The sequence below is a fragment of the Eschrichtius robustus genome, chromosome 17 (assembly GCF_028021215.1).
Source record: "Eschrichtius robustus isolate mEscRob2 chromosome 17, mEscRob2.pri, whole genome shotgun sequence".
NCBI lineage: Eukaryota > Metazoa > Chordata > Mammalia > Artiodactyla > Eschrichtiidae > Eschrichtius > Eschrichtius robustus.
Genome location: NC_090840.1, coordinates 18,245,667 through 18,265,449, shown reverse-complemented (window position 1 = coordinate 18,265,449; position 19,783 = coordinate 18,245,667). Strand labels below are relative to the sequence as shown.

Sequence of the window (19,783 nt, the reverse complement as noted above, 5' to 3'; positions counted from 1 at the left end):
GTAGTTGTGGCGTGCGGGCTCAGTAGTTGTGGCTTGTGGGCTCTAGAGTGCAGGCTCAGTAGTTGTGGCCCATGGGCTTTGTTGCTCTGTGGCATGTGGGATCTTCCTGGACCAGGGATCGAACCCAGGTCCCCTGCAATGGCAGGCAATTCTTAACCACTGCGCCACTAGGGAAGTCCCGTGTCTGACTTCTTATTGCTGAGATTCATGCACATTGTTGCATTTATCATTCATTTGTTCTGTTTTATTGTTTGTCACTGTTTTATTCTTCACCAACATTTAGGTTGTTTGTAGTTTGAGGCTATTATAAATAAAGTGGTTAAAAACATTCATGTACAAATCTTCATTGTACATATTCTTTAGTATATCCTATAGGTGCACAGTTAAATAATAAGTACCGTGTCACTTTACAAGAAACTGAAGATGTTTTCCAGAAGGGCTGTACCATTTTGCATTTCCACAAGCAATGTTTGAGATTTCCAATTAGTCCACATCTTTTCCCGCTCTTGTTATTGTCATTTAGCTTTGATCATGCTAGTAGGTGTATAACATTATCTCTTTGGATTTTAATTGCATTTTCCCTAATTAATAATGCTGAGTAGTTTATCATGTGTTTATTTACCATTCATATCTCTTCCATGAAGTATTTGTTCAAAATTTTTGTCTTTTAAAAAACTGGATGGTTTGCTTCCTTATTATTGGGTTGTAAAAGTTCTTTATATATTTTGTGTGCCAGTCCTCTATCAGATAAAGGACTCCCCTCTCCTCCCTTCCTGCCTTCTCTCCTTTTTTTAGGTACGTTCAGGCACCACATTTGTTTAAAAGATGAGTGCTTTTTCCATTGAATTCCTTAGCACCTTTGTTGAAAATCAATTGACCACATATGTATGGGTCTGTTTCTAGATTCTCTATTCTGTTCCATTAATCTGTATGTCTATTCTTCAGCTATTACAACTGTATATAGAGTGTAGCTTTTTTGCTATGGTTTCAAATCAGATAAAGAACTCCATCTTTGTTCTGCTTTTTAAAAATCTTTTTGGTTAATCTAGAGTCTTTGCATTTTCATAATAAACTGTAGAGTCAATTTCTACCAAAAAATATCCAGTTGGGATTTTTCTTTGGGATTGTGTTGACTATATACATCAGTTTTACATAAATTGATATCTTAAGAATATTGAGTCTTCCAGCCCATGAACAAGATCTAGCTCCCTGTTTATTTAGGTTTTTAGAAATAGATCCCAGCAGTGTTTTGTACTTTTTCATAGAAATATCTTGTCCATTTTTAATGTTTATCCCTAAGCGTTTCATGTTTGTGGATGCTATTGTTAATGGTATTGGTTTTTAATTTTAATTTCCAATTCTTCTTTTCTAGCATATAGAAATACAATTGTCTTTTATATATTGACCTTGTATCCTGTGACCTTGCTAAACTGACTTATCAGTTAGGTTAGCTTATTTTGTAGATTTTTTTGTGATTTTCTGCATCGATGATGTGTCATCTGTGAATAAAGACAGTTTTTTTTCCTTTCTAATCTGTATGCTTTTTATTTATTTGTCTTGCTTTATTGCCCTGAGTAGAACATCCAGAGCAGTGTTGAATAGAAGTGATTGATTGTTGAATAGGAAAGCAGATATCTTTACCTTGTTTCTGATCTTACGAGGAAATCATTGTCTTTCACCATTATATACTGTGATGCTTGCAGGCTTTTTATATATGCTCTATCTATATCAGGCTGATAGTTCCTTGTATTCTTGCATTGTTGAGAAGTTTTTTTCCCCCTTAATTATCAGTGAATGTTGAACTTTGCCAAATGCTTTCTGTGCATCTGTTGGGATACTCACATGACTTTTCTGTTTAGTTTGTGGATATGGTGAATTTTTTTATTGATGGATTTAAAAAAATTTATGTGATACAGGTTCCCCCACTATCTGAAAGTGTAGCATTCCTATGAAACATTTTGTAAGCCAGAACGGCCTAAAATGAAGAAGTGTTTACCTTAGGACACATCTTGGTAACGGATGCACAACATAAATCCAGATAAAGCACAGATCTTCAGACGCAGTTCAAAGCTATGGCGGCTGGATGCTGAGATGCTGCATGTAGTTGCCGCTCTTGGTGTGCGCTGCCTCAGTGATGGTTACCTGCAAAATAAATGCTGAATGGCATTTTTGGTTTTTCATAAAAGTGAAAACCCTCTTTGGATTTCTTTTGGTCAGCAATAACAGGTAGTAGTGCAGGTCTTTCATAAAAGCAAATGGCATAAAGTAAACTTTCAAAAGGTGGGGGATAGCTGTATATACATACATAACAAAGATTACCGTTTTAACCATTTTTAGGTGTACATTTCAGTGGCATTAAGTACAATTATAGTGTTGTGCAACGATCACCACTATCCACAGCCAGAAAGTTTTCATCATCCCAAGTAGAAATACTGGTTTTAGTATCACTGTCAGGGTAGTGCTGGCCTCCTATAGTAAGTTTGGAAGTATCTCCTCCTCTTTCATAGTCTCAAAGAGTTTGGTATTCTTTCTTCCTTAATTGTTGGGTAGAATTTACCAGTGGAGCCATCTGGGTTTAGAATTTTTTCTGTAGGAAGGTTTTAAGTATAAATTGAGTTTAAGAAATAGATATAAGACTACTCAGATTATCTAATTCTGCTTGAGTGAGCTTTGGCAGTTCGAATCTTTCAAGGAATTTGTCCATTTCATCTAAGTTGAGTTCAATGGTATAAAGTTGTTCATAACACTGCCTTATCATTCTTTTAATGGCTACAGCATCTGTAGTGATATTTTCTCTCTCATTTCTGATATTGATAATTTGTTTCTTCTCTTTTTTTCTCCTGATCAATCTGGCTAGGGGTTTATCAATTTTTTTTATCCTTTTCAAACAACCAGGTTATGGTTCCATTGGTTTTTCTCTATTTTTCTATTTTCAATTTTATTGATTTCTGCTCTTTATTTTATCCTTCCTTCACTTGCTTTGGATTTAATTTTCCATTCTTTTTCTAGTTTTGTAAGCTAGAAGCTTAGACTGTGGATCTGAGAACTTTCTTCTTTTCTAATATAAGAATTTAATGATATGTATTTCTCTTTAAGCACTGGTTTAGCTCTGTCCCACAGATTTTGACTAGTTGAGTTTTTATTTTTATTCACTTCAAAATTTGTTCTAATTTCCCTTTGATTTCTTCTTTCAAGTCCTGTGTCTCTTCTGATTTTCTGTTTACTTCTTCTATCAAGTGTTAATGTCTCCAGCTAGAAATTTGGATTTATCTACTTTCAGTTTTATCAATTTTGTTTTATGTACTTTGAAGCTATGTTGTTACATACATATACCTTTAGGGTTGTTATGCCTTTATGATGACTTGGCCACTTTATTATTACGTGATTTTTTTTCTCTCCCTGGTAATATTCCTTGTTCTGAATTCTTCTTTGTCTGATGTTAATATAGTCACTCCAGTTTTATTTTGATTAGTGTTTGTGTGGGATATTTCCCCCCCATCATTTTACTTTTAGCCTATCTGTGTCTTTATGTTTAAACTGGTTTCTTTTAGGAAGCATATAATAGGGTCTTGCTTTTTAAAATATAATTTGACAATCTCTGCCTTTTAGTTGGGGGTGATCAGACCATTTGTACTTACTATAGCTGTTGATGTGGTTGGATTTAAATCTACCATCTTATTAGTTGTTTCTGTTTTTTCCATTTACTCTTTGTTCACTTTTTTCTCTTTCACCTTCGATGTGGTCAGACATTTTACTTCTCCCTATATACTATAAAACCCACAGTTTGTTGTTACTAATTTTGCTTTATATAGTCAATCTTTTTATGTGGTTAAAATCAGGAAAAGTATCTTATATTTAGTTTCATTTTTTTACCATTTTCAGAATTCTTCATTCATTTGTGTAGATCTAAATTTCTTTCCGGTATTATACTCTTGCTTGTAGAACTTCCTTTAATACTACTTGTATTAGAAGTTCTGCTGGCAGTGATTTCTGTCAGCTTTTGTTTGATGAGAAATTTGTTATTTCATCTTCATTTTGAAAGTTATTTTTGTCTGGATATGGCATTCTGGGTTTTTGTGTTTCTTTCAGCACTTTAAAAGATCTTGTTCCACTGTCTTCTGACTTGCATAGTTTTTTATGTGAAGTCTGTTGTCATTCTTATCTGCCTTCTTTTTCCCCTCTTGATGTGCTTTTTTCTCCCCTCTGAAGGCCTTCAAAATTTTCCTTTTTCATTAGTTCTCAGCAGTTTGACTCTGATGTGTCTAAATTTGATTCTTTCCTTTCTTCCTCCTTCTCTTCTTCCCTCTTCTCCCTCCTTCCTCTTTCGTTTCTCCCTTTTGCCTCCTTTTCGTCCTCTTCCTCCTTCCTTTCTCCTTTTTGTATTTTTCCTGCTTAGTGGTCTCTGAACACATTGGATCTGGGATTTGTTCTCATTCAGTTATTTTGTCAAATTCTCAAGTATCAGCTTTTAAAATATTTCTTCTTCCTTGCTTTCTCTCTCCTTGGGAGTTTCCAGTTACGCATTTGTTAGCCTATTGGTATTGTCTTAATAGATCCAGAATCTTCTGTTCCTTTTTATTTTTCACTCCTTTTTTTTTCCTGTTTCTCAGTTTGAGTAATTTCTATTGATTTATCTACAATATTACTGATTATTCTCCAGCTGTGTTCATCTGTTAATAATGACATCAATATTAATTTTCTTCTGTGGTATTTATCTCCCTAGGATTTCCATCTGCTTTTGTTCTATAATTTCTGTTTTTCTCCTGAAATTCTCCAAATGTTCATGCATGTTGTTTGCCTTCTACATTAGATCTTTTAACCTATTAATCATAGGTATTGTAAAATTTATTTCTTAGAGTTCTAGCATCTGGGTCATCTCTGGGTCCTGTTTTGTTGACCTCTCCGTCTTTTGACAAAGGGTTATTTCTTTTTGTAGTTTTGCGTGTCTCATAATGTTTGAATGAATGTTGGACATTGTGTATTGAGAAACATTGGAGGCTGAGTTAAATAGCATTTATGTTGAGAAATAGGCACATCTCTTCTTCTGTCAGACTGTTACTATGGAGGGTGGCATCAATCTAGTCAGTAGTTGGGCTTGTTTTGGGTTTTGTTGTTGCCACAGTCTATTAACTTCAAGTTCCTTTAGCAGTGGTTTGCTGTTATCTGTGTTTTGTTTGGGGTAAGGTTTGGGGAGGGTTTTTCCTCAATGTTTCTGCTCCATCCTCAGGTTGCAGCAGTCCTTTCTTTGCTCTGCCATGAGGTGAGGGGTATCTCTATGCTTTGTAGTCAACTGCTCCTACTTATTATTTGACCATAGGATTGTGTTGGGTAAGGGAGCATAATTCTTTTTTTTTTTTTAACATCTTTATTGGAGTATAAGTGCTTTACAATGGTGTGTTAGTTTCTTCTTTATAACAAAGTGAATCAGCTATACATGTACATATATCCCCATATCTCTTCCCTCTTGCATCTCCCTCCCTCCCACCATCCCTATCCCACCCCTCTAGGTGGTTACAAAGCACCGAGCTGATCATCCTGTGCTGTGCGGCTGCTTCCCAATATCTATCAGTTTTACATTTGGTAGTGTATATATATCCATGCCACTCTCTTTGTCCCAGCTTACCCTTCCCACTCCCCATGTCCTCAAGTCCATTCTCTAGTAGGTCTGCGTCTTTATTCCCGTCCTGCCCCTAGGTCCTTCATGACCTTTTTTTTTTTTTTTTTTAGATTCCATATATATGTGTTAGCATACGGTATCTTTCTGACTTACTTCACTCTGTATGACAGACTCTAGGTCCATCCACCTCACTACAAGTAACTCAATTTCGTTTCTTTTTATGACTGAGTAATATTCCATTATATATATGTGCCACATCTTCTTTATTCATTCATCTGTTGATGGACACTTAGGTTGCTTCCAAACCCTCAGAATGGGAGAGAATATTTGCAAATGAAGCAACTGACAAAGGATTAGTCTCCAAAATTTACAAGCAGCTCATGCAGCTTGATATCAAAAAAACAAACAACCCAATCCAAAAATGGGCAGAAGACCTAAATAGACATTTCTCCAAAGAAGATATACAGATTGCCAACAAACACATGAAAGAATGCTCAACATCGTTAATCATTAGAGAAATGCAAATCAAAACTACAATGAGATATCACCTCACACCAGTCAGAATGGCCATCATCAAAAAATCTACAAACAATAAATGCTGGAGGGGGTGTGGAGAAAAGGGAACCCTCTTGCAATGTTGGTGGGAATGTAAATTGATACAGCCACTATGGAGAACAGTATGGAGGTTCCTTAAAAAACTAAAAATAGAACTACCGTATGACCCAGCAATCCCACTACTGGGCATATACCCTGAGAAAACCATAATTCAAAAAGAGTCATGTACCACAATGTTCATTGCAGCTCTATTTACAATAGCCAGGGAGCATAGTTCTTGATTTTCTTGTCCAACTTCATTCTCAGACAGACTCTATGGGCCTGGGGCTCAGAGGTGGGTTTTTCCTACTATTTCTACCTCCTTCCCCATGGTAGCCACACTTTACTTTGGATCTGTAGGTTGTGTTGGGTGCAATAGAGTTTTCCAGCCCCTTTCCCAGCATTTTCAGACATCTGCTTTGTATTGGCGCAGGGTCTTTCTCTCAAGAGGGTTTTCTACCCTCCCTTTTTTTTTCCTGGAGTAGATAGCTTTTGCTTCTACTCTTTACCCAGAAGCAATGAGCCTTTGCCTGAGCTTTTGGGTTAATAAAATTTCCTACCTCTACCCCAGAGGCGGATAGGATTTGTTTCTCTCCTTTCTTAGTGGCTTGAGCTTTTGTCTTTGTATGAGAGAAGACTAGAGGAGTGTGCAAAGTTCTTGGCTTTTCTCTCAGTGACAGACATTCACCTGCTTCATACCTGTACCACCGAGTGGGGCTCTCTCCAGTTTCCTGATGTACCTACAGTTGTCCTGAGTTCCCAGAGGAAGCCCATGGAAAAGCACTTCTCTCTGGAGTTCCTAGTTTTTCTAAACTGTTGTGCTAACCCACATGCAGTCTTTCAGAATTTACTAACATTTCATCTGCTTTCTTCTTACCAGCATCTTTGGTATTCATCTCTTCCTTCCTTGCTCTGCCAATGTTGAAATATTTTGTGAGCCCAGCCTCTCCTCAGAGGGGTTTGTCACTCTCTAGAATTCATGTCATTTGTTTGCTTTACAATCTCAGATCTCTGATGGGTTCAAGAAAAGTTATGATTTTTTACATTGTCTGGCTCTTTCTCATTGTTACATTTCTACATTCTAAGGAAGAGTGAAACACTCTCTCTACCTTTAAAAAAATATACTGATCTTGCATCTTGATTGTTTTTTCACTTACATGTTGGGGTTTCACTTATAACTTGGAATTTGTTCTACATCAAGATATAACTGGCATGTGCTTCCTTCTTTTTTATATTTGTTTATTATATATTGGTCAAAGTAATGTAAGTAGTACTCATATATGTATAAGAAGTCAAGATTTATTCAAGATTAATGGTATAAAGACTCAAGTTTTATAATAAAAAAGGATGCTATCCTGCACTGCAACTGACCATTTCTGTTTCCCTTTTTCCAAAGGCAACCACTCACTACCCGTTTTAGTTGTTCTGTTATTTTCTACTGTCAGTAGCTTATACTGAGATTTCTTGGTGTTTTTTTTTTTTTTTCTTTTTAGGTTATTATCTGAGTTCCTGCTATGGAAAATGAAGATTTAGTTCTCTTATTCATACTCCACATGTATACTTTTCTGTGTCTCTCTAATTTAACCCCAAACTCTCTGCCAAGTAAACACATCATGTACTTTTTTAGTTTCTTGGTTTTTCTTTCTTGGAGCTCTTTATCCTCCTCTTCTACTTTGGATTGTTTGTTTGATGGATCTGCTAAAGACCCACTATTTTGGTTCTTTTCTTCACCATTTCACTGAAAGTTGCTTTTGCCTCTCTCCCTTGTTGAGTTGCCTGTTTTCTGGACAGTTTCCCTTATTCTTCATTTATTTCCTCGTGTTGATGGAGTACATGCTCTAGTAGCTTCCTGATAGAGGATACATGGGGAGTAAATTTTTTTGAGATCTTATAGGTCTGATACATCTTTATGTTTCCCACACAGTTGATAGTTTTTCTGAGACATAATTCTAAATTAGAAATATTTTTTCACAGAGTTTTGAAGGCATTGCACCAATGTTTTCTACCAATTACTGTTGAAATTTCTATCAATTACTGTTGAAATTCCAAAGCCTCCTGATTGTTCAGCCTGTTATGAAACCTTTATGTTTCGTCTCCCTCTTGATGCTTTTCTAACTTCTTTTCTCAGGAGTTTGGAAAATTCATGGGTGATTGACTTGATTTGTATATTCTTTTATAAATTGTGTTAGGTGTTTGGGTTTCAGTCCAGAAATTCATATACTTTAAAAGTGGGAAACTTCTTATATTTTTTCTTTGGTAATTCCTTTCCTTCCATTTTTGCTATTGTTTCTTTCTAGGTTACCTGTTAGTCTAATGGATGATCTTCTGATTCTTTCTTTCTTTATTTTCTATTTCTATCTCTTTTTCTTTATGTTCTGTTTTCTAGGAGATTTCTTCAATTTTGTCTTCCAGTCCTTCTTTGAAATATTTTGCTTCAGCTGTTGTATTTTTTATTTCCCAGAGCTCTTTCTCATTCTCAGAATATTCCTCTTTATAACCTCCTGTTCTTGTTTAATGGATGTAATATTTCTCTCTCTTTCTTTCTCTCTGAGAACTTTTTTTTTAAACCTTTTTTTTTTTTTTATGTTTTATTCTGTTCCCTGTGTTGTCCTCACCGTCCTTGTGGATTGGTAGGCTGGGTGTTGTCTTCTGAGGCCCAGCGAGGAAGGGAGCTGGGGAACCTTATCTTCCAGAATGTAAGGATGTACCTTTGGACTCCATCTCCTTATTTGCAGTGTGGCATATAGATCCATCCCATCCTCAGCTGTACCTGGTGTCCAGAGGCTCTCTGTTTTAGGCTTTCTGAAGAGGAAACCTTTTAGGAAATCCTGTCTCCTTGGGGTCAAAGAGGTAACGTGGAAGTCTTATAGCATTTTTAATTTAAAAAAATTTTTTTTGATGTGGACCATCTTGAAATTTATTTATTTATTTATTTTTGGCTGTGTTGGGTCTTAATTTCTATGCAAGGGCTTTCTCTAGTTGCGGCAAGCGGGGGCCACTCTTCATCGCGGTGCGCGGGCCTCTCACTGTCGCGGCCTCTCCTGTTGCTGAGCACAGGCTCCAGACGCGCAGGCTCAGTAGTTGTGGCTCATGGGCTCAGTTGCTCCGCGGCATGTGAGATCTTCCCAGACCAGGGCTCGAACCCGCATCCCCTGCATTGGCAGGCAGATTCTCAACCACTGCGCCACCAGGGAAGCCCTCTCATAGCATTTTGAAAGACTTCCAAACAATCTTTCTGTTTTCATGCTCTTTCAGGATTCATCTTTAGGAGTACCAGGTGTGCTTCTGATTCCCGAGGCTTTCTGGGGTCCTGGAGCACAAATTGATTTACTCTTTGTTAGCTCTTTGCTGGCTTCTTGCTCTGCAGGTGAGGTTTCAGCCAGCTCACATCTGCTAAGTTAGTTACAACTAATCTACTTTCCAGGTTACCAACTTTGACTTATCTTTTCTGCTGTTGATTCCTTTCATATTCTGGGGAGGGTAGGGGCAGAGGGATAGAGAGAGAGTTTATGGATTATTGGATTATCAATTTAGAGTTGTTTGGGGAGAGAGAAGAGATTACTGTTTGTGGTCACTGTGTCATGTTTAAGCAGAAACCTTACAAAAGCAGTTTCATTAGAGTGTTGGGGTAGAAATCATAGAGCAGCAGGCTTGGGAGTCAGTTGAAGGTGAAAAATTAGGCTTAGGGAATAAAATCTAATATTTAAATAACTTTGGTTAATAGTAGAAGGAGAGAAAAGGAGGAATGAAGTGCTAAATGTATTATTACCAACTTCAACTGAGCACTCAAGTGCCTGAGAATCTGTATTCTTCTTATCAGCCAGGTCTTCCTTTCCCTGAAGTGACTTATTCCTTGCTATGTACACTTTCCTCGGATTTATAACCCCCTCCGTCAGCTCTCCTCTCATCCTGTTTTGTGCTTCACAGAGAACTTGTGAGTGGGAGTCTCCTCAGGCCTTCCCATCCATGTGTATCTGCATTTACGCACGTTTTCTCCTCCGTCCTTTCACAGTTGTACACTATTTGCTGGAAATGTAGTTTGTGTTTATATATGGATTTAATTTGTCCATTTGATCTTTGACATCTGATAACATAAATAACTTATAACTGATAACATAACTGCTTATAATAGGAACTAGGCCTTTTCCCCTCCTGGAGTACTTAATAACACCAGCTCCACAAAAAGAGAATGTAACCAGTTAAAGTCACTTATAATGTGATTAAAATACTTACTACTTCAAAATATCTGAGCTCAGAGTGTATTTTACACTAGACATTGACCAAATCATCTGGGAAAAGCCAGGATATTCCAGATTTCACTTAAAGTTAGGGTTTAGTTTTCAATTTTTTTGCACATGTCATTAGCAATATTCAGTGACCCTTGTCAGGACTTTTCCAGAACAGACATAGTAATATTTCTGTTGTTAATTTGACTTCAGAAGTGATAAAGAAGCCCTTTTAGTCACTTTAGCACTTGTGATGATTATTGTCTACTGTTTGAAAAAGAATTATTTACTTCTTCACCACCTTGGTAGAGCCCATGTTGTATAAATATAATACATATACTAAATATGGGGCTTTATTGATGACAAATTATAAATTTAAATAAACAGGTAAAAGCAGGAGACATAAGAAACAGATTCGAATGTAGAAAAGGGATAGATGGTACTGTTCATGTTAGTTATTCTTGTGTCCACGGTTCTGGGGTCAGAGGTGGAGAGAATGAGCAGAATAACCTTTGCCCTTGCTTAATTGATTAGCCAACTTTTTTCTTTTTGAATTTAAGTCTCTTTCCCTGGACTTAAACAACTGGTTTAATTTTTCAGACAGGGGAAAACAAAGGATGGAGTGGTCCAAAGGCTGGGTTTCCTGAACCAACAAATAACAGTAAGTTTCTATTTTTATATTAACTACACTTGATGTTCATCAGTGGTTCAGTGACTTGTCCCTCATTGGGTATTTACTGGGTCTGTTTGGACCTGAGATGCGACGTTAAGTGTTATGAGGGATGCACGGAAGTTGTGGTGTTTGCTTTCCTGGAACTGACAGAAGACACAGGTACTCATATCTTTAACATGGTTAAGTCATTGCAGACGGAGTACTATTTTATCCATAAAGCAGTGATGTTCTTTTTTTTTAAGTTGTTTTTGTTGTGACATTATTACAATAGAAAAGAATCAAGAAAGAAAAACAATTATCTGTCAGCCCATTATAACCCAACATCAACTGTTTTCACAGTTCTACTTTTTAGGTACACACACACACACACACACACACACACACTTTTACATAATTATAATATAGACGAAAGTTTGTACTGGGTTTCATTTAACATTGTAATACCCACATTTTTCAGGTTGTGCTGAGTCATTAGAATTTTTGATATTTCATTAAAGTCACTAATTGAAATATCAGAAATGTAAGAATAAAATTACTCACAATTTTATTCCAAATATGGTATATCAGACATTTAAAAATCCACTTCAGGTTATTTCTTTTTTCAAAGGTACATGATCAAGATGTTATGCATTGGAAGCATAGATGTTTTGCTTAATTTCCTCCCCACCTTTCCCAAAAAGCATCTGTTGTCACTGAAGTGACTGTTTTACTGTAAATCAGTAAAACAGCACAGCCAGCCAGTGAAGACCCTGTCGAAGTGAAGTCCCCAGTGAAGTCAGATCTCTCTCATTTCTAACCCTAGCTCTCTTCTTCATAACCTTCAGAAGCTGAAGTAGCTTAAATATGTAAATTGTCATAATGAAGAGTATTCTTTCATGTTAGCAACTCATCTCTTGATGTATAATGAAATTTGTAACAAACTCGTATCAAAGCATGCTTATGAGAATTGAATTCTTGGATCATCAAAACTAGCCTCTTGGAAAGACTATTTCAGTGAGGTAATAGTATTCATGAGTTACTTTCTGGGAATAATTTAAATAATGTAATAGGACTCTGGGCCTTTTGTCTCTGTATGTAAGGATGATGAATGTGATAGGCTTATTAGCACATTGCCCAAAGAAAAAATGGAATCAGTTCAGGATTCTCAGAGAGTTTGTTTTTAATTCTTTTGATGTTTGAATATATACGATTATAATTACTTGGTCAAGGAATGTAAGAAACATTCAGTTGATTTCAGTTTTATGTAAAGTACTTAGCACAGTGTCTCTTTCTTAGTAAGCACATAATGAATGTTAATTTCCTTCCATGCCTTCTCGTTTTTTTAATAAAAATTCTATAATTCTGTGTAAGCTCGCCAAAAATTCCATTCTTATACTTTTTATCTGTCAGAGTTTTTGCATGTACATGTGAACCAAAGAATATATATGGTTTTTATATTTGAATAGTTACTTTTGGCATTAGATATTTTCTCAAAGAACATAAACATTATGTATTTGAATATGGAAGTCAGATAGTTGTGAACTTGATAGTTTTAACATGAAAGCACATTGTAGATAGCCTGCAAACTCCCATCATTAAACAGTGATATTTTGACCCTCATCTTTATGTCTGTTGATTTTTTTCATAATTTGCTAAGGGATTTGGAACTCCTTTGCAAGTAGGGGAAGAAATATCAGAAAGAGGCCAGTGAGTTTCAGTGATGAGAAATGAATGCATAAAAGATTGGCTTTAAACGTAATGTTAGAAGTGATAAAGCTATTTGAAGCCCCCTCAAAATTTAACCAAACTGTTAACACTTTCGGACTTCCTCTGGTCTACAGTAGAGTAGTTCAAATTGAGAATTTCAAAGAAGAATGATCCGTCACCCCTTCCCAGTGTGAGGAGGTGAGAAAGCTGATACAGGGTTCTTCTGTGAGTGGCCTGCAGGTTACCACAGACATTGAGGGCAGCCCAGCTCTGAAAATTAACTGTTTCTCTTCCCCAGAGCTAGTTCTCTCTAGTGGAGCCCCCAGGTCCTCTGGAGCCAGCTCGTAGCTACTTAAATACAACGTTAAGAAAAAGTTGGTTGCTACGATGACTCCATTACCTAAAAAATAATTTGAATTCATATACTATGATAATGTTTAGGTTAAATTCTCTTCTACTTAATCAGTTCCTTAAGTTTGAAATTCTGCCCTAGGTGGTTCCTGTCCTGTGGACATTACCTGTGTTAGTGTTTTGCAGGCAGGGGATAGAGCAGGGGTCTCAGTACGGCACATGTGGGAAGACAGGAATTTGAGAGGTTGCCACAGCTGCCTGCCTCACTGCCATATTGTCTGACCTTGAGCAACTCAGTTTACATCTTATTTTTCAATGTGCTCTGTTAAGAGTTACACGTATCAATTTATAGTGTTGAGTATCTTTAATTTTCTAGCATTTGTAAAATGATTAACCATCCTTGAATAACATGTGAAAAGGTAACATGTTACTTTGTAGAAAACAGAATGTCATCATAAAGTGACTCTCTTCATTTTTCTTTTTTTTGATTAAACTTTACGTTACTTCACAAATTGTAGTTAAAAAAAACAAATTTTTAGCCAACAATTATTTGGATAAATATTATGAAATTAACTTGGAACCACAGTGTACAAAAATTGAAAGAAGAGGACTTCCCTGGTGGCACAGTGGATAAGAATCCACCTGCCAGTGCAGGGGACACGGGTTCGATCCCTGGTCCAGGAAGATCCCACGTGCCGCGGAGCAACTAAGCCCACGAGCCACAACTGCTGAGCCCGCGTGCCACAACTACTGAGTCCGCGTGCTGCAACTACTGAAGCCCACGTGCCTAGAGCCCGTGCTCTGCAACAAGAGAAGACACCGCAATGCGTAGCCCACGCACTGCAATGAAGAGTAGCCCCCGCTCACCACAACTAGAGAAAGCCCGTGTGCAGCAATGAAGACCCAACACAGCCAAAAATAAAAAAAATTTAAATCTTCAAAAAAAAAATATTAAGAGAATACAGAATTGGAAAGGGGAAAGAAGACAATTTTAACCTGGCACAGCCAGCACCTAACTGTAAGTAGACAAAAAAAGTTAATGTACATGTGCATTTAATTTTTGAAGTGGAAGATATTTTTTAAAAGATTACAGTCATAAGAAACTGCTAACAGTTACAACAAAAAAATAGTTTAAATGGTTCTGCAAGTGATTGTGATTTCAGAGCCTGGTTCCTGGCTTGATTGCCTGCAGATTTAAAACATGGACCTAATTTTTGCATGCTTCATAATAAGCCTTTCTTCATTGCACTGAATTGCAGAATGTAGACTATTCTCAGTGTATTTTCACCCTGTGAATCACTGTCATAGTCATGTTGAAGTGCAAGAACACATAACTCTGTAATGTGAGGTTTGTGTTAAATTTAGCATGGGGCAATTTTATGCTTGGCACACACATAAGAAGCTAGATTTTTACAGATGAATGATTAACAAGTTTTTTAAAAGATCATGCATTTTAAAGACTTACTGACGGCTCATGGAAAACTTTGTAAAATTTTTAGATACAGTTCAGTTGATAAAATCTTTTTTTTTTGTATTCACATTCCATGTTTCTTATTAACACAGGGTTTTACTTAAAAGCAGGTTCATTGTTTCTTAAAGGTAAACTCTAGCTTAATTCGAAATTGGACGAAGCTCAAAGGCATTCACTGGTATGTGCCGAATCCACCCACTAAAAGATTGTTCGGAGGCATTTTTCACATAAATATTTTTCCGTTAACCTTTTAAAAAGTTTTATTTAGCCCCTGTGAAATACGCTGGCTCTTCGAAGGTTCATTAGAGATGACCCAAGACAAATACTTTTGGGATGGGAAAGAATTCTTGTTAACCTTTTCAGTATTGAATTTGACTTATCAAAATTTTTGTCACTTTTGTGTTATATCCATGTACTATTAAACTCTGTACATCCTGAAACCAGGAGGATAAACCATCCCAGTGACATGACATTAGAGAGATTGCATGCTTGTTTCCCCTATGCTGTGTGCTGTATTTAGAACCTCTACATTTTGGAGGGGGGCGGGTGGGTGAAGTCTGTACTTTTAAGATAATAGATTAATAGATTCTTTAAGTGTTTTGGGAGAATTCCCTGAACAGTTCCCTTTTGGGGCTCCCATAACAGACGCCACTTCGTAATGAGACAGTTAAATTAGTTGGAGCCAATAGGATTTAAATACAGAGCCAAATGATTCAACTTAATTATTTATTTAGACATATAAATACTCTGTTGGAAATCTAAGAGTGTAGCTGACTTGTAGCAGTCTATTTTATTTTTTCTTCTTCCAGTTTCATTGAGATATAATTGACATATAGCACTGTATAAGTTTAAGATGTACAGGCATAATGATTTGACTTACATCATGAAATGATTATCACAATAATTTTAGTGAACATCTATCGTCTCATACAAAATTAAAGAAGTAGAAAAAAATATTTTTCCTTATGATGAGAAATCCTAATATTTGCTCTCTCATCAACTTTCATCTGTAACATCCAGCAGTGTTAATTCTATGTATCATGTTGCACATTACATCCCTAGTACTTATAACTGGAAGTTTGTACCTTTTGACTGCCTTCACCCAGTTCCCCCTTCCTCACCTCCCACCTCTAGTAGCCACATATCTGATCTCTTTTTCTATGAGTTTGTTTGTTTTTGAAGTATAAGTGACCTACAACACTATGTTAGTTCCTGTTACACAACATAGTCATTAAATATTTCTATAAATTTCAAAATGAGCACCACAGTAAGTCTAGTTATGATTTCACCATACAGAGATATTACATAGTTATTGATTATATTCCCCACACTGTACATTTCATACCCATGACACATTTATTTTACAACTGGAAGTCTGTACCATCCTAATCTCCCTCATTTATTTCTTTCCTTCCCCAACCCCCTCTAACAACTACCTGTTGGTTCTCTGTATCTATAACTCTTTTGTTTTGTTATGTTTGCTCATTTGTTTTGTTTTTAACTTCCACATATAAGTGAAGTCATACAGTATTTGTCGTTCTCTGTCTGGTTTGTTTCACTTAGCATAATACCCTCTAGGTTTGTCCATGTTGTTGAAAATGGGAAGATTTCATTGTTTTTTAGGGCTGAGTAATATTCCATTGTATGTATCAAGGCAATCTACGGATTCAGTGCAATTCAATACAATGAAGAAAGCCTGGGAAGCATGCAAAAATTAGGTCCACGTTTTAAATCTGCAGGCAATCAAGTCAGGAACCAGGCTCTGCAATCACAGTCACTTGCAAAACCATTTAAACTGTTTTTTAATTGTAACTGTTAGCAGTTTCTTATGACTGTAATATTTTAAAAAATACCTTCCACTTCAAAAATTAAATGCACATATACTTTAACTTTTTTTGTCTACTTACAGTTAGGTGCTAGCTGTGCCAAGTTAAATTGTCTTCAGGGTACAAAATTCTTTTGCTTTTCTGTACACTAACAATGAACTGTCACAAAAAGAAATTGAAAAAACAATCCCATTTACAGTTGCATCAAAGAAAATAAAATACCTAGGAATAAATCTAACCACGGAGGTAAAAGACCCGTACTCGGAAAACTGTAAGGCATATGTGAACATACGTTTTTTCTAATTAGTGTTTTCATTTTCTTCAGATAAATACCGAGGAGTGGAATTGCTGCATCATAGTTCTATTTTTAATTTTTTGAGGAACCTCCATATTGTTGCCTGTAGTGGCTGCACCAATTTATAGTCCCACCAGCAGTGCATAAGAGTTCTCTTTTCTCCACATCCTTGCCAACACTTGTTATTTGTTGTCTTTTTTAAAAATTGAGGTATAGTTGATGTACAATATTATATAAGTTTCAGGTGTACAGGTGATTCACAATTTTTAAAGGTTATATTCCATTTGTAGTTATCATAAAATATTGGCTGTATTCTGTGTTGTACAGTATATCCTTGTAGCTTATTTATTTATTATACATAGTAGTTTTTACCTCTCAATCCCCTACCCTTATCTTGCCTCTCCCCTTCTTCCTCTCCCCATTGGTAAGCACTAGTTTGTTCTCTACATCTGTGAGTCTGTTTCTTTTTGCTGTATTCACTAGTTTGTTTTATTTTTATAGATTCCACATGTAAGTGATATCGTACAGTATTTGTGTTTCTCTCTCTGACTCATTTCACTTAGCATAATACCCTCCAAGTCCATCCACGTTGTTGCAGATGGCAAAATTTTACTCTTTTTTTATAGCTGAGTAGTGTTCCGTTGTACGTATATACCACATCTTCTTTATCCATTCATCTATTAATGGACACTTAGATTGCTTCCATATCTTGACAGTTATAAACAGTGCTGCTGTGAACATTAGGGTGCATGTATCTTTTCAAATTAGTGTTTTCACTTTTTTCAGATAAATACCCAGGAGTGAAATTCCTGGATCATATGGTAGCTCTATTTTTAGTTTTTTTGAGAAACCTCCATACTGTTTTCCATAGTGGCTGCAACAATTTACATTCCCACCATCAGTGCAGGAGGGTTCCCTTTTCTCCACACCCTCAGCAACATTTGTTATTTGTGGTCTTTTTGATGATAGTCATTCTGACAGGTGTGAGGTGATATCTCATTGTGTTTTTAATTTGCATTTTTCTGATGATTAGCAATGTTGAGCATCTTTTCATGTGGCTGTTGGCCATCTGTATGTCTTCTTTGGAAAAATGGCTATTCAGGTCTTCTGCCCCATTTTTTAATGGGGTTTGTTTTTTGATGTTGAGTTGTATGAGCTGTTTATATATTTTGGATACTAACCTCTTATCCGTCATATCATTTTCAAATATTTTCTCCCATTCCATAGGTTGTATTTTCATTTTGTCAATGGTTTCCTTCACTGTGCAAAAGCTTTTAAGTTTAATCAGATCCCATTTGTTTATTTTTGCTTTTATTTCCTTTGCTTTAGGAGACAGATCCCAAAAATATGTTGCTACAATTTATGTCAAAGAGTATTCCACCTATGTTTTCTTCTAGGAGTTTTATGGTTTCCATTCTTACATTTAGGTCTTTAGTTCATTTGAGTTTATTTTTGTATATGGTGTTAGAGAATGTTCTGATTTCATTCTTTTACATGTAGGTGTCCAGTTTTCCCAGCACCACTTATTGAAGAGACTCTCTTTTCTCCATTGTATATTCTTGCCTCCTTTGTCATAGATTAATTGACCAGAAGTATGTGGGTTTATTTCTGAGCTCTCTATTCTGTTCCATTGGTCTTTGTTTCTGCTTTTGTGCTAGTACCACCTTACTGTTTTGATTACTGTAGCTTTGTAATATAGTTTTAAATTAGGGAGCATGTTCTTTGTTCTTCTTTGTCAAGGCTGTTTTAGCTATTCAGGGTCTTTTGTGTTTCCATACAGATTTTAGAATTATTTGTTCTAGTTCTGTGAAAAATGCCATTGGCACTTGGATAGGGATTTCACTGGATTTGTAGATTGCCTTGGGTAGTATGGTCATTTTAACAATATTAATTCTTCCAATCCATGAACATGTATCTCTTTCCATCTGTGTTGTCTTCAGTTTCTTTCGTCAGTGTCTTATAGTTTTCTGAGTACGGTATTTTACCTTCTTAGTTTAGATTTATTCCATTGGTATTTCAATAGGGGAATGAGAGACAGTGTTAAGCTTGCTTCTGTTTTAGGCATACCAGTTGAGTCTGTAGTTAAGGGCCCATTCATTTAAGGAAAAATAATCTGAAACTAGAAGGAAAGTCTTTAATCAGATTTTTTAAAATATTTAATTAATTAATTTATTTATTTAGGTTGTGTCAGGGCTTAGTTGCAGGCACACGGGATCTTCGCTGAGGCATGCGGGATCTTTTCGTTGTGGCGCACGAGCTCTTCATTGCGGCACTTGGGCTTCTCTCTAGTTGTGGCACGCGGGCTCCAGTGCACGTGGGCTCTGTAGTTTGCGGCATGCGGACTCTCTAGTTGAAGTGCATGGATTCTCTAGTTGAAGCGCATGAAATCAGTAGTTGTGACGCACGGACTTAGTTACCCCGTGGCATGTGGGATCTTAGTTCCCCGACCAGGGCTTGAATCTGTGTCCCCTGCATTGCATAGCGGATTCTTTACCACTGGACCACCAGCGAAGTCCCTGTAATCAGATTAACACAGTGTATCTTTCTGAAATATTCTCAGGAAAGATTGAATGAATTTAAAAATTTTCATGATTTAAAAAACTTGTTTGACTTACATTTTTACATACAAAAAGATTTCAGATACATGTTTTTTAAAAAATGAAACCATATGAACCATTTAAGGATGCATTTATTGATTGCAGTGTGAGAGTGTTTTTAAGCATAAGAGCAAAGGATGAAATCATAACTTAAAAAGAGATGGATTTAGATACATAAAAACTAAAAATGAATTCAGGGAACAGCATAAGAAAATAAAAAGGCAAATGACAAACAGAAAGCATAACTTGCAGCATATATAAGCACCAGGTTAAATATACCCAAAGGACACCTACAGGTTAAGTAACTTCCCAATAGAAAAATGGCCAAAGGACTTAGGGAGTCATTTTTAAAAACCCAGAAATTAAATAATGAAAACTGTTCAACAATCAGGAAAGTCCAGATTAGAAATAAATGTTATATAATTTCACATCTATATAATTGACAAG

General features: G+C 36.2%; 1 protein-coding gene across 9 annotated transcripts in view; it reads left to right on the top strand.

Annotated features, from left to right (window-relative positions):
* The window catches only part of STAU2 (staufen double-stranded RNA binding protein 2), a 304,415-nt gene that overhangs the window by 133,015 nt on the left and 151,617 nt on the right, over positions 1–19,783 (top strand). For all 9 annotated transcript variants that reach the window (XM_068525601.1, XM_068525600.1, XM_068525596.1 and 6 more), the window contains one exon: positions 11,038–11,098. In XM_068525601.1, coding sequence (XP_068381702.1) covers positions 11,038–11,098 — 61 coding nt within the window. The remainder of the gene's footprint in view (positions 1–11,037; positions 11,099–19,783) is intronic.